Here is a 15,878-nt window from a genome sequence, read left to right as displayed (position 1 = left end):
AATATTATAGTTACATTGAATTGTACATCTTAAAACAGTAATTAAAAATAAATTCAATAAAATATTTTTACACACATTAATGTTAGCATTAATTTCACCCATGTATTTTTATCTGAATTTTTAGCCAATTCTCTCTTTGTTGCTTGAAAATTTAGCAATAATAGCAGCTTGTTGGTATATAAAAAAAAAACAAAATAATACAATTTGAATGAATACTAGTATAGAAAATAATTTTTGATATGGTATATTTGCAATGACTACTCAAAGATCATCATCTAACTTAAAAAGTTTTTTAATTATTCAAAATAGAACTTTTAAAATTAAATCTGAATTATAATTTTTTAATTTAAAATATTATTATTAAATATTTTGGTCTATAGGAAGAATTTTTGTCAGTTAACTATCAGACACTGATTCAAAATATTACAAGAATGATACATTGTTTATTATTCATCAGAAATGATAAGGACAATTGAAAATATTTAAGTAACATTCTTGAACTTCTTAAACTGCTCCTATACAAACATACTTAAAATATTAAGTATGAGGTCATTACTCTAATTATTTAATTGACATAGGAATTACAGAATTATATTATTATTCTTAAAATTATTATTTAAAAAATAATAATTTTATATTAGAATATAAATTCAATTATAAAATTATTCTCAAAATATTTTAATCTGCATTATGTTATCTTACAGAATTCATTCTAATGGAAAGGAAGAAATTATATAGTTTCAAGGATGGAAAGCAGATGCTTAATCATTGTCAAAATACTTAAATTAAAATTAATAAAAATCCATTTATTCTAATAATTACATAGATGAATATGTTAATTAAATATATTATACACATATCAAAAGAAGAAAGATGTTTGTTCAAAAATTTTTTGTTTTGTTTCTACGTTCTGTATATAATTATCAAAATAAATAATTACATTACTAAGATATATTTTTTAATAATTAAATCTTAATATTAAAATACAATGTTCATTATATTAGATAATAAATCTGCATGTAGATTAATTAACCTCAAAATATGGATAGTAATATAAATGGCCATTATTATTTAATGGACATAAATATTTACAGTTTGAGATAATTATATCTCAAACTGTACTAATGTGAACTAGGAAGACAATTTTATGACTGTAAAGGTTTTGCTTCATAATCATCAAATTAATTCTATAAACTCAAATTAATTTAGTAAACATATATAATTAATACAACTATTTCATCAAATTTTGAAACAGTTCCTTTTAATTAACTTAAAATATTAATTTATATCAATTTCAATTTGTTATATATCACAACAAACATATGAAAAAAAATTTCCATCAGCTATTTATTAAAAGATAATGATAAAAATTATTTTTTTGCTGAAAGATACATAAAATTTATAGGAATTATTACTTTTTATAGTAATATTTTGTTTTTGAAAAACAAATTTAATTATCATTTTATCTTATAACAACAAATTATACTATATTGAAGCATGAAGAAGACTTGCAAGAACAAGATTCCAGAAACAAAATATATAGAATAATAACATATTGGCAACACTTAGTTTAAAGTTTCCCTCCTGTTGCTTTAGAGGAAGATGCTAACTCATTGTGGAATCAAACAAAAATTCTCTGTTAATCTCAGAATTTCAAAGTTGTTTCTGGCTAAATTTGTTTTGATGATGATGACAAAAACCCTCACTACAATTGAACATTTGAATTTAGTATAAAAGTTAATAATAAAACTTTTTTTTTCTTTTTTACAAATTTAAATCTTTAAATAGTAATTTTAAATAATAATATTTTAAATTTTAAATAGATTTAAAGTAATAATTTGATAAAACTGAATTTCATAGTCTCCTAGAACTTTATCTGATATTCCTATCACAATAATAAAAAAAAAACATTTGCAATAAAGTAACTCTTTACAAATTGATAACTTTTTAAAAAATAATTTTATCAGGGAAATGCCACAAATCAATTTATTGTTATGCAGAATATTTTATTTCTATTAGTGCGGTACAGGTAATTTGAGTTCCAAAGAAATTGTTCTCAATCTAAATATAGATAATTACTCTAAATATTTCATAAAAAATCCATTCCAAAATGAATGGATTTTTTTATGAATATATAGAATTTTATAGAATGGATGTCAATTTGACATCCATTCTATAAAATTAAATATAATTGATATATTTCTTCATACAATCCATTATTACAAAAATTATTTCCTTTCTCTTAATAATTTTTTTTAAATTCCTTTTCTTAGAATAACTGTTTTTATTTATTTATTTATTTACTTTTTAAAAATAATTAAATATCATCATCATTTTAATGATGTTACGTATTGCTGAATTACATCAGAATATCATGCAATATAAATAATTACAAAATGAGTTAGAGTAAACAACAAAATACAAAAATTATTTAGTACACAAATAACAAAATGATTTTGGATAAAAACTGGTTTTTAAAAGTAGTTTTAAGATGTTATACAATGATTAACAAACATAACCTACAGTGAATTATATAACATCCATTTTTTTTACTATAAGAAAAATTATATTTAAAATAATATCTTAGAAAATTCTATATTTACAATAATATTTATTTAAAATAAATATTATTGTAAATATAGAATTATGTATATTTATTTAATAAAATGTATATTTATTTAAAATAAATATTATTGTATTAATTATAATTATAATTATATTTAAAATAAAATGTGAACTTGATTTGATTATAAAATGTGATCTTTGATTATTAAGAATTTCATTTCCATTTCCACTATAATTATAGAAATGTTGTTTAATCATACATATTTGTATAATATAAAGTTATCCACTAAATTCAATATAAAATGATAATGATAAATACTTAAAATTTTTTTATAATATATTTTCTATTTCATATTTAAAATTGCAACTAATATTGCAACTTTTAATTATTAGAATTATAGAGCTATAATAAGTTATGCAATAGGTTTCCATAACTTACTTTCAATCTTGCATTAATAATTCCTGGAAATAATATAATTATGTTTAAATCCAAACGATTGTTAACATTGACTGGTAATAAAGAACAATTTAAATAATGAAACATTTAATTTTTACAAGGCAATTTTAAGTAAAAGTAAAATTCTATATATTTAAACTTTTTAATACATTATTGAAAATTAGTAAAAGAAAACTGCATTTTAATTGACTTTTCTAAATTAATTAATAAAAAATCCAAACATTAGTTTATTTTATATTAAAATTAATTTTCAAGTTAAGCTTTTCTTGGATTTATACTATTATTATTTTAAAATATCATAATCAATTGAGCTAAAAAAAACAAACTATTTTTTGTTTAAAAGTAATTAAATATATAATTTTTATATTATCTAGTAAGCATTTTCTCTTATAAATTAAAGCAATATACTTTGTAAGAAAACAAGAAGAAAGTTATATATAAAATTTGTTTTTTTTAATATAATATCAAAATAACTTCTTATCAAAAATAATTTATGTTTGTAAAACTTCTGAAGTACAATATATTTTAAGTAGCATATTTGATAATAGACAAAAGCTTTGAAAATAGAAGTTAACTTTTAAAATGAAAATTTATTTTTTATGAACACATGATTTATTTTAATTATGATGGAAAAACATTACTGTATTTCTATGTTTTCTTTGTGTATATGTTATGGACAAAGTGATTAATCGGGCATTATTCATAATGCCCGGTCATTATAAATAATGACCAAAAAGGGAGCACAGTGTGATACATATTCATTAATTTATCAAATTGACCGGTCATTATGAATACTGCTATCACCTGGTCGGGCAAAGTGATAATAATATGTTGAAAAGCGATCATCCGACATACACGGATAATAATACATTGAAAAGCAATCATCTGACATACACAGATAATAATACGTTGAAAAGCGATCATCTGACATACACTAGCCAATTGGCACTCTGAGTTGCTGATTGTATCGTATTGAGTGTGTATTGCATTTAGTACTGAATTTTAAATTGTGTGACATTTTAATTCGATTAAAAAAATCTCCACTTATTTCATTTAGAAATATTTATTTTTTGTGAATTATTTCAAAGTATTTAAAAAAACATGTAATCTTTTAAAACTAAGTACTATTAACTATATTAATTAAATGGTAAAATTTTACCTATGTGCACCGTAATGGCGGCGGTTGTAACTGTTTGTGCTCCCAATGGATTCCTCCCGGAGGGAAGCCACCAGCAGGCCGCTGATTTGTTAACGTCACTAGATATTGATACATACTAGTTATTGACACGTGTTCAAGAACTACAGTGAATCAATATCTAGTGACGTTAAACAATAAGCGGCCTGCTGGCAGCAGCTCTCCTCGAAGAATCCATCAAAAGCAAAAACAGACGCGACCGCCCTAAATTCAGTACTAAATGCAACACGCACACGCAACTCAGATGCGAGCGCTGATTGGCTAGCGTATTTTGGATGATCACTCTTTGATGCATTATTATCACTTTGCCCGACTAGATGATAGCAGTATTCTTAATGACCGGTCAATTTGATAAATTATTGAAATTTATTACAATGCCCAATTTTGTTGTTCATTATTCATAATGACTGGGCATTATGAATAATGCCCATATTAATCACTTTGTCCATAAGATATATATATCTCTTATAGATGAGATAAAATCCGCAATACAGTCCACAAGGATACCTAAAAATCCTCCTATTATTTTTAAGAAACTTTTATAGTATCAAAAGCATTTTTTTCATTTTGGCCTTTTATTTTTAATAATGGTTACCACAGAGATGTCACTGAATAGTCACTGTATCAGTATATTTATGTTTAATTTAAACTGACATAACAGAGCAATGTTCTTATAAGTCAAAGCAAGCTGGCACATAGGAGCATGTTCTTATAAGTAAGGTATGTTCTTTAAGCAAAACAGGATGTGTGTTTCAAAAAGGAGAAAACAAAAAATTTTCACTATATAATAGCATGTTGTTATTTGCATGGAAATATACTATATAACTTAATTACAAGTATTTATTTTTAAATATTAAGATACTCGTACACAAATTCGTATTTTAGATGTAACTAATAAAAATATTTTAAGTAGAAAAAGCTTAGTTTTGCAAAGTATTGGCATAATATGGATTTTGAATGAAGCAGAACTAATCCAAAATGTTTCTGATTAACAAAATTTGAAATGAAAAACAAGAACAAAGAACAGTCTCAATCTAGATTATTTATAAAAAACTTTAAGAATTGGGATCAATCCCAATCTCTTATGACAACAGAAAGATTATTTCATTTATATATTCTGTACTGTACATATTTTAAACCAAATAGTCTATATGCTGGTACTAATATATATCACAAAATTATAAACATGTGTTAACAGTATATTAAGATTTTTTTGTGTAAGAAGTGAACAATTTCTTTTTAATGCATAAATACTATATTTTATTTTAAAGAAAAATAAATGTATACATTTATCTTTCATAAGTATACCATATTTTCTCAATTAAGCTCCAGGGGAGTTTATTTTTAAAATGTGCACATTCCCAAGGGTTTATTTAAAATCCTAGAGTGTTTTTATTTATTCATTTATTTATTTATTTTATTTATTTTTTATTTTTTTGAGGACAACAGGAGACATGTGAATAAACATTAAAAGAAATATCTTAATTATTTGTACAAATTTGGAACTATCAAAATAGTTTAGTGTATTTACAAGTTACAACTACAAAATCTGAAATAATTACCATTTTTGTACGGAATTCACTGTCTTCAAATTTGGTTGTTATATCATCATTTGTGTCATTTCTGTTGTTCATGTCAGAAACAGAATCTTAACTACAACCACAAGGTAATTTTCTTAATTACCTTGTAGTTGATAAAGATCATATGAACTTGATTGTCACATTCCTTAGAAATTCTCATTATTGTTAATATACTCCTAATATGCACTTATATAAACAAGTTTTAAAAAGAATGTGTAACATTAATGTGTACAAACAAATGTTGGCTGACTGTTGCTGGACATTGATTTCAGAAACCAAAAGTATGTCACAAACAAAATAAGGCAAGAAAAGCTTTTTAAACTTTAGTATAAATCTGTATCTTTTTATTTCCAATAAAATTAATAATAAACAAACTGGCTTTTATTTTCTTATCCTGACATGACAGAAATATTTTGTTCTTAGTTTAATCATGATAAATAAGAGATAAAACTGAAATAAGGCATAAAAGATCAAGAAAAATTATGAAACTTAAAAGTGTTTTTGATTTCAAGAGCACAGAAGTTGGATTATGTTACCAAACATAAACAATTACAAATGATCAGTAACTCTGTCAACATGTTAACTGTTTGAAATCTGAACTCTTAATCATTGCTAAAACAATAAACTCACAAGAATAGTTATAAAGAACAGTTTAATTGTTTACTAAATATAAAAGGAATTGTAATTAGAACTGTACAAACTTTACTATTTATTTCATTTTGTTTATAAGAATTTTATCCAAATAAAAAGTTTGACCTTGCAACATATATACAGATATTTAGTTTAGGTAGAGACAAAAAATAATATTTATTTTCTCTAGTATCTGTTCCATTTTTGTGATTTAATCAATTTTTAAGAAAATAATACATTGAGCTTTTTAGAGTTTGGTCCCTTATAAATTTCAAGTTTCATACATGACCTTGCAGCTAAGCAATAAAAACATTCCAAAAAAATATATCATGTATTAGGAAATTTCAAATGAAAATAGTGAGTTCTCCTGACTAGAAAATGACAAATTGTAAAATTTTTCATAATATAATAGTGTTACATATCAATAAAACCATTACCATAAGTGACATTTAATCCATGTTACATAGTAACTGCTATTACAATAATAGCATATTATAAATATGATCTAATTCTTATTGAAATGAAGATTGATTAAAATCCAAAATACAAGTGTTATATTTATATACTCAATCTGACAGCTCAAAAGAGCCATTCAATGTGAATACTGTATAAGCACTAAAGGACATTATCTGCTAACTTCTATTTTTCATTACTAAATTAAAACATTTATTAATCAAAGATTAATAATCATCAACTTAATACACCTTTTAGTCTACAAATGGACTATTATTATTCTGGACTTATCAAACATTTAATAATGAGGAGGGATGAATTAATTTGAAAAGAAAGCTTTATTTCTGAAAAAATAAAGCTGTTTCTCTAAGTTAATTCATTCATCCTAGTTATTGAATGTTTGATAAGTCTAGAATAATAATAGTCCATTTGTAGACTAAAAAGTGTATTAAACAATATTAGAATAGGAAAGTAGCTTAATAATTAACTTAATTTTTTTTTTGTATGTAGATTTAGTTCATATGAAGTATATTATGAAGTGATAAATATTCTTATGTATTGTTATTGTCAATAAGCAAATTTATCAAGAATATAATCTGCCAATCACATCTGTTTATATACTAGTTGTAGAACCATTACTGAGCCATGAACCATCATTCTATTCTACTGAGATCTGTTAAATTTAACAGAAGTCTTAGATATTTGATGAACATAAAAAGAAATGAGATAAAACTATAGAATCAATCAATAAAATATATAATCAATAACTATTATAAATTCTTATTGTAATTTGCTGATTTTTAATTATTCACTTCTATGATTTATCAATACAGTGAGTTTTTACTTAATATCATCAATAGATTCTTAGAAACTGCAATGTTAAGCAATATGATGTATAACAAAATCAATTTTACTACAGGCTAAATGATATAAACAAGGTATAATTTGGTTATTTTAATTAGATTGTGTTTGCAACTTTTAGAATTTATTTTCCACCTCATAAAATCAATTTTACTGTTCATAAAGAAATTCAACAACAATAATTACTAAAAATGTACTTGTATCTTTCTTCAACAACATTATAATAAAATGACGTTAAGTGAGGAGTTGCTGCACACTTTTACATTGTTATTAGAATTTTGTTTTATAAAAGTCATCCAAATATATTTAAAGACACAAAAGCAAAAGACACATAGAATGTAATGTGTGAAAAAAAAAGGAGTATGATAATATAGATTGACTATATTATCCTACCTTTATTTAATATTTATCAAGGCTATATAATTGTAATAATTGAATGTATTTGATAAGTCTTCGGTTTTAAGAGTAAACTCTTAACACTAGAAATTGTGCATATAACAGTCTTATCTTTCAATTAAAATATCACACTTGAGATAACAACTGATATTTCTTGACAAATATGGTATATAATTTGCTTGTGAGTAATAGAGAAAAAATTAATTTGAGAAAGCATCCCTTTTTAATAAACAATGTTCAATTAAAATCTATTAATATTTTGAAAACTAAATAAAATCTGTTTTGAAATTCTTTATAGTTTTATACGTATAAAATATTTCAGAAACCAAGAAACAAGATACAGATGTAGAAATGTTTGATTTGAATTAATGTATATAATATTCATAAATTTCTATAATCATATAGAATACTTTTTTTATGCAAAATTTCAGGCAATTTATAAATTATATTTTTAAAGAAGGTTCTAATATTAACCAAAAAATGCTCATTATCTATTGCAGTCATACCAAAACTATTCATTACAAACAATTCCATTTAGAAAGAAATTATAATTATGTTCAGTAATATTTATCAAAAGACTAATTTCAAAAATCACTTTAGTATAATTAGATTGACTTGACTCTAAAAATATTTAATTGAAGTAAATTAGTACTTATGTAGTAATTATGAGTGAGCAAACTAAATATTATCCTCTATGTTTTGAACTTCTTATTTAAAACAACAAAACATCCTTTTCTTCAGCCTGTATTTTTGACTTTTAGAATATTTTGAACTTTTGTTCTATGAATTAACTAATTTTCAAATAAATGATTTAATTCTTTCAAACCAAATAACAAAACACTTGCTTAAAAACTGGATTAGATAAATGTTAACATAATAATAAATATTGCAATACATTTACAAATTTTTCAGAAAATTATTATTAAGCAACAAATACTAACATGAAATTTTAGAAAATGAAATTATAAAAATTTATAAGGAAATATATCAAAACTGTTCCTATATTAGTTAATTCACTTTTACTTTTGTAACTTTTATTAGTAATTTTGTTGATGTTTTTATTTTGTTTTTAATTTTGTTGATGTTTTTACAGTAAACAGTTCAAAGGAACATTTAAAAAAAGATACAAGTTTTGGTGTTCTGGCCAAAACAAGAGAGAACCAAAATTTTAAAACAAACTCTCATGATAATTGGCAATATTGCACCATTTATGCTGCAATACTGCTAATTTTTATTTTATAAATCAGTACATTTATAGTTACATAAGCAAGACTATCTCTGCTACTTGCCATTGATACTTTATTATGGGATATAAGCCAACTTATGTGTATGAAAAAAACCATGCATCTAGATAAGATTTTTATAAGTCTTCAAAATTTGTCTTCTGTAGCACAAAATAATTTGTGAAAAAATGGGGTCAAAAGAGGAGATTATTTGTAATTCTTTACAGTTATGGGATTATTTTTTAATGTTTATCATGATATAAATTATGTTGCCAAAATGAAATTATTCTCAGAAACTAAGAACATATACCATACACACTCAATTAGACCCATAGGTTTAAATTACTCTCGAAGGCTTTAATAAATTCACATCCCAGTTGCATTTAAAAAATAAACCTACAATACTTGAATAAACCCACATCTGGGTTTATTCAAATCACATTTTCTAAGATAAGGATTACTGTAAATAATCTATTGAAAGCTGTGATTGTAAATTGTTGTGTTGCATTTCTTGTCCATTATGTTACTTTTTTAGAATTACTTTTTGGTTTTCATTTAATGACTCCCAGGGGGTGGCCCTAGGGCAGTGTGAATGGTGTGACCGCATCAGGTGCCATCATAGGGGACATGCAGAAAATGCAATGATAGATTGTCTGCGCAAAAAGTAAAATCCAAATTACCTTATTACTACTTAATCCTACCCTCCAAAATAAATTCTATACAACATTGAGCTGGGTTGTGCACATTTCAAAGGTATACACATATAGCATGAAATTCGCACTTAACATTTTAGACTGTTAACCTTTTCAAACAAATATTGTTTCTTTTTACTGTTATTGTTTCTCATCCATACTACTACTATGCTAATCTTTTGGAGGTCTGAGTTTTTAATTATGTAAAAAATGTATGTTATCTTTAGTCTCTATGTACACTTTAGTCTCTACAAGAGAGGGTGCCACAATGAGATTTTGTACCACCTGAAAACCTTGCTAGGGCCTTCTCTGATGACTCTGCCAGTCACTCACACTAACACACACAAAAACTAATTTTGAAAAAATAAATCTACAGATTTGAATAACCCACAGTAATTCTAGTGCATTCAGTAATATATGTTTCATAGTACATTCTAGTAAAACTAAATTCTTTATGAAATATATATAATACAGATTACAAAAAATTCCTTTTAATAAATAATTGCAAGTAATCTTTGAAAATTTCATATTTCATTTTCAAATGTGTATCTTAACCAAAAGTGAAATAAAAAAAATTTAAAAACAGAATATCTTGTCAAGATTCATTCTGGCATCTATGATTCCTCTTACTTTTTGCACGGTTCCTCCACAATTCTACCATAGTGTTTATAGTTTCTGGCAGAAACAATTCTTGCCAAATCAATAATTTTATATTAATAGAATATAGTTTTTTGTTAAAGAACATTCTCTAATATTACAAAAATAAATATAAAATACAATTTAATGTACATAATTTAAAAAAAAAATTTACTTACTTTAATAATATTCCTGCTAGGATTTCTATTGTCGGCACCAACGGATATCTTCAAAAAGGCATGAACACCAAAACTGGCCTGTAACTTGGCCAAAACTTTGGTTCTATCCCAGGAAGGTTTCATGGCAGAATTGATGATGTCCCAACCTCCCACTTCTCCTATGGATTGCATCAACAGCTGGAAAGACCAGAATTTGATTTCTGTCTCCTTCATGCAAGCCGAATAGAAGAGCTTGACCTTCTTGTCGGCAGCCTCGTCGTTCTGCTCGTCACCGACCAGATCGATCAGGTGCCTGACATCCAAGAAAATGCCGCTCCGGACATTGTCTATCAGAGAATGGGAACCAATCTCGGGCGAGGGAAACCGAGCCATCCAATCTCTGCAAGAGTAGGTAAAAAAATCGGAACAGGGATCCACCGAATCATTCATATTGGAAACAACCTCTGCCGCCGCTCTCAGACACCGACTGTCACTACAGTAGGCGGGAATCTCACAACCAGACTTCCCTAACAGAACTGCCAGAGTTATGATGATAATGAAGAAGATGATGAGCATAATGCATAACAATATGATAACCAATCTGAAATTATCCGAGGCAAAGGTCTTAGTTCTATTACCGAATTCGGTCAAGCGACTCTTCCAGTTCCCACCATTCTCTTCTCTTTCGTTACTTGGAGACTCCATACACTTATCGTTTTCTTTCGGTTCTTGTTTTTCCGGATCGTATGTTGCTTTAGACATAATAATCACAATCAACTTCGATACTTTTCCAAATTTTATCTAAAAGAAATGAACGATCTTTACTTTCTGAATATCAAACGAGTAATTAGAATTCAGAGAAACGTTAACCAGGTATTTAACTCACTTTTATAGATCCTTTTCTCGGTTTTTATCTAAAGAAGGTGGATCCACTCGCAACACTGCGACTATCAACTACCTGAAGAACGTGGAGGATCCCTAACTCGACAGATTATTGGTTAGAGATGGTCACGTGAGAAAAACTTTTCTCCAATCTGGCTTTAGTTCGCTGATTTTCGATGTGGAGACACGCGAAACTTGTCGGGAACGCTGTGTATGTATTTAATAATTCCGTCCACTCATTGACCTTGTCTTAAATACGAACAACGTAAACTATTTTCTCAGTAATGTTTCGGAAACGCCCACTCGAACTAAGTCACTTCCCTCATTTCCGTCTTTGACTTCGATGAGTAATATTAACGTCCTCGAATATCGATATAGATCGATTATCGGCCGATCTAGTTCGATCTCGTCTAGAAAAGTACAAACATTATATCGTAAACGGGTAAAACTCTAATCGGAGGGTCCTCAAGATCATTGAATTCCAAAATGCACGAAAAGGTTCAAAGAACAGCGGTCCAAAATATGACCTTTCGCCCCCAAAGTTATGATGACGTCACTTCCGATTACCTTTGAAAACCGACCGACCGACCGATAATCGATCGAAGCGGTCAATATTCTAAAACTCGAATCAGAGCCTAAACCGGCGATGAGAATCATTTGAAGCGTTTCACTATATTTAACGAGATATTTCATTACTTAATATTGCAATTTTAAATATAAATTATCGCCTATAAACTAGATTTTTTAAAGTTTTATTTGCTGGATAATTGAAAAACCGCAGGGTGCCATTTGAGGAGATTTGTTTTATATCTGACGAACGGAAGTGGCGAGCAATAGAGGAAAGTTACTTTCGATAGTAAGAATGACGTTTCTGACCTCACCTTTCGAATGAGAAAGAAATGAATAAGTGCGGTGACATCACTAATTATTCATAGAAACGTATTTCGACATTGGTTTGTAAGCAGCATGAGAAGTTTAGTTTTATTTTAGTCATGTCCATAGATTTCAGGTTGTTGATCCACAAGAAAGTGGAACGAAACTAAATTATACCGACGACAAAAAACAAAAATAAATTGTAAGGTAATCGAAACAAGAGAAAAGTAAAGAATGAAATGGACGATGCCTTCTTGTCATTCGTCACGTTTCGGTCACGGGTCGAAGGTCGTCGTCGATGGGATTAATAGAGTACGTCGACACCTACTTAACGTGTCATTGGTGTCTTCTCGACAGACTTGTGGAACTCGTTAAAGAAATTAGAAGACACTTCTTTACACGAATTTTTCAATTTCTTGTTAGAAACATATTTACACATGTTAAAAATTATGTACACATTTTTATAATTATGGAGAGAAGAATTAAGTATTAAATATGTCAATCAATACTTTTGTCATCGTCTCGTTTTATTAAAGTGAAAATATTTTCTGAAAAAATTGTCAAATTTCTGATAAGTTCCAGTAGAATATTCTTTCCTCGTGGTTATTAGGCTAATGATAACATTGATTTTTTTTATTGTATTTTTCTGGAGATGCACTTCATTTGGTTCATTTCCTCGAAACCATGAAAATAACCGGTTAATCAATATTGTATATTCTATATCTTTCCCTATTCTATTATGTTGTGCTTACTCCGAAACATTTTCATACACCTCGTATCACTTAAGGGATCGACAATCGATATTACTTTGACTTTCCTTATAGATAGAGAAATTGGAAAGAAATTTATGGGAAAGATTTTTCTGTTTTTAACGTAATTGTTGGGGTAATCGAATCTCTCGTATTTTATGAATACTGCTACAAGAATGAGCAATAATTCGGGAAAGTCCCGAGACAGAATTAGTTGATCCCGCCATTGGATAATAAGGCCTATAGTGGAAGTAAGTTTACACTTAACATCGTTATTAAAATATAGGTTATCTGAAAATTTTTATTTTTCAAATCACCTGTTTGATAATTCTATCACTCTATTGTCTTTCGATACCTTCCGGTAGAAAGCAACACTAATATTTTCTAGATTATTGGAGTTTTTTGGACAAATTCGGTTCATTTCCTAGAAAAAAATTGATATATTCGGAACACGTTTTCGATTAGTAGCGTTATTATTATAACTACACGTCCTATAAATACGTTTTTAAGACATCTACACTCGGCGTCACACCTCGTAAATTTATTTTGTACCGATTTATATTCGTCTCGTTTGTCGATGTCGAAGCGTGTTAACCCAATTAAAACAAACGTAAAGTTATAGAATATCCTTTATTTAAATTTAATGTGTCGTCTCGTCGGTCGAATGGTATTTCGTTGACATTCCTCACTTAAAACAAATTAGTTCCTCTTATAAAATAAAAATAAAAAAACCGCAACAAACGTGACTCACGTTTAACTAAAGACACTGAAAAAACTCTCGTGGCAATAGAATTTTTTTTCAATTACATTCTTCTTTAACGGTTTATGATTTGTTAGGAGCTTACTATTAATTACTTATGGAATTCATTTTCTAAAAACGAAGTTTGCTTCTTTCTATAATGAAAGGCGATGAATAGAACAGAAATCATTTGTTGAGTTAATAAAATTCAATTTTCTTTTCTTTTTTTTCAAAGTTCTAGTCGCACCAGTTAAGGTTTTCTAGTTCCTTTCAAAGCGGAAATTCTCGATTTAACCATTTGTAACGATATCAACGAGTAAAGTTTCAGTTTACGATCCGTTCCAGATAAATTATAAATTGATTTCTCTGATATTTGTAGATAATACGATCGATCATTAAGAGAAAATAGAATTTTCTAAATTCCAATGATTTCTTTTAATGGTTAATTTGAATTTTGATACGTAGTCGAACTTACATTAGGCAAAACTGATTGAGAATGTCACGCTTCAAAATTTTAATATATAGGCTTATACATACATAAAGATGCTAAATAAACTTTTATATATTCTTCGATTCCGTTTCGTCATCGAATATTAATGATTGTTTCTCAACACGCCATGAATTTACAGGTTAATTAGCATATTTTTTAAAATGTTTTAGGTCAAAGTTTAGTCATTCGATGGGCGTCATTGCAAATTCTTGGTTCTAATATACAGAAAAGTGTGTTAATTTCGTATTTCGAATGGTAACGAAAATTGTATGCAGTATATCATATAATAAAATTTAAAAGGATACGATCAACAATATTTGCTTAATTTATACTTATTAACGTTTATTAAATTTCCTTTAAGGACAATCTGCTACTGTCCATTGTTGAATGTAGTGTGCTGGGAGTATAAAAATACACAACACTTCACGTTCGTCGTATGTCGAAACACGAAACAATTTCGAATTGTTTGGTGTAAAGCATTGATACAAACGAAGCGAGTGGTAGGTCGACTGGTCGAATTCTGGAAACGAGTAAAAAAAAAGCGACTGGTAGAAACGAGAATGTCAACATTGAAGTGATTTTGCTACGAGTTGCGACCTCTCGAAGGACACAACATCCCGCTTGGGTGTCCGATTTCCAGTGTTGTAATTTATTACACTAAAGAACCTATCAAAAATCTATAGTCGACGTTTAAATGAAAATTGTTGAATTTGTTTCTACATTTATATAAGAATGTAAATTATATTCCGTTTCATAAACACAACTAAAATGTACAGAAATAAAGAAATGGGGGTTTAAAACATTTCCGGATCGACGTAACGTTATAAAGACGAATGAGATGAGGGTAGACATTTATTTGATCTTCCGGCAAGGAGCTAATTGTTTAATGTTTCGCCTTTTCTTCGAATTTTTGTTTAGGAATCTCCCTCCTCGATTAAATTCCTAGTAGAAATATAGTATGTCTTGAATGGTCTTATGTACTATTGTTATAAATTATTATTAACCTCCGTCGTACAGAAATTAACTTTTTTTTTTAAATGACAACTTGGTAGTATTATTACAAAGGAAAACATCACTCAGATTTTACAGGAATTTATACAATTATTATAACCCATTCAAATTCTGGATAACTCTGCATAACATCACACCTATATTTGTGCCCTTTATTCAGTTCCATACAATTTTTGTTACATAAATGAAACATTTTTAAATTGCTATATTTTTTTCTGCATTAATTCAGAAAATTCTGCTATTGTTCTTACTACAGCAATATGGCATGCAATCTCGTTAGTTTTAAAT

At 27.3% G+C, this 15,878-nt stretch overlaps 1 protein-coding gene across 1 annotated transcript in view; it reads right to left on the bottom strand.

Annotated features, from left to right (window-relative positions):
* The window catches only part of LOC111628299 (phosphate-regulating neutral endopeptidase-like), a 22,514-nt gene extending 10,049 nt beyond the window's left edge, over positions 1 to 12,465 (bottom strand). Inside the window, exons 1-2 of the mRNA XM_023372061.1 lie at positions 11,733 to 12,465; positions 10,868 to 11,647 (exon numbers count right to left, since the gene is read on the bottom strand). Coding sequence (XP_023227829.1) covers positions 10,868 to 11,608 — 741 coding nt within the window. The 5' untranslated portion in view covers positions 11,609 to 11,647; positions 11,733 to 12,465. The remainder of the gene's footprint in view (positions 1 to 10,867; positions 11,648 to 11,732) is intronic.
* Positions 12,466 to 15,878: the final 3,413 nt, after the last annotated feature.

This window comes from Centruroides sculpturatus, unplaced genomic scaffold (assembly GCF_000671375.1).
Source record: "Centruroides sculpturatus isolate CEXI.00-Female unplaced genomic scaffold, Cexi_2.0 scaffold497, whole genome shotgun sequence".
Taxonomy (NCBI): domain Eukaryota; kingdom Metazoa; phylum Arthropoda; class Arachnida; order Scorpiones; family Buthidae; genus Centruroides; species Centruroides sculpturatus.
The sequence above is the reverse complement of the archived record's forward strand: the minus strand, read 5'-3'. Positions and strand labels throughout refer to the sequence as shown.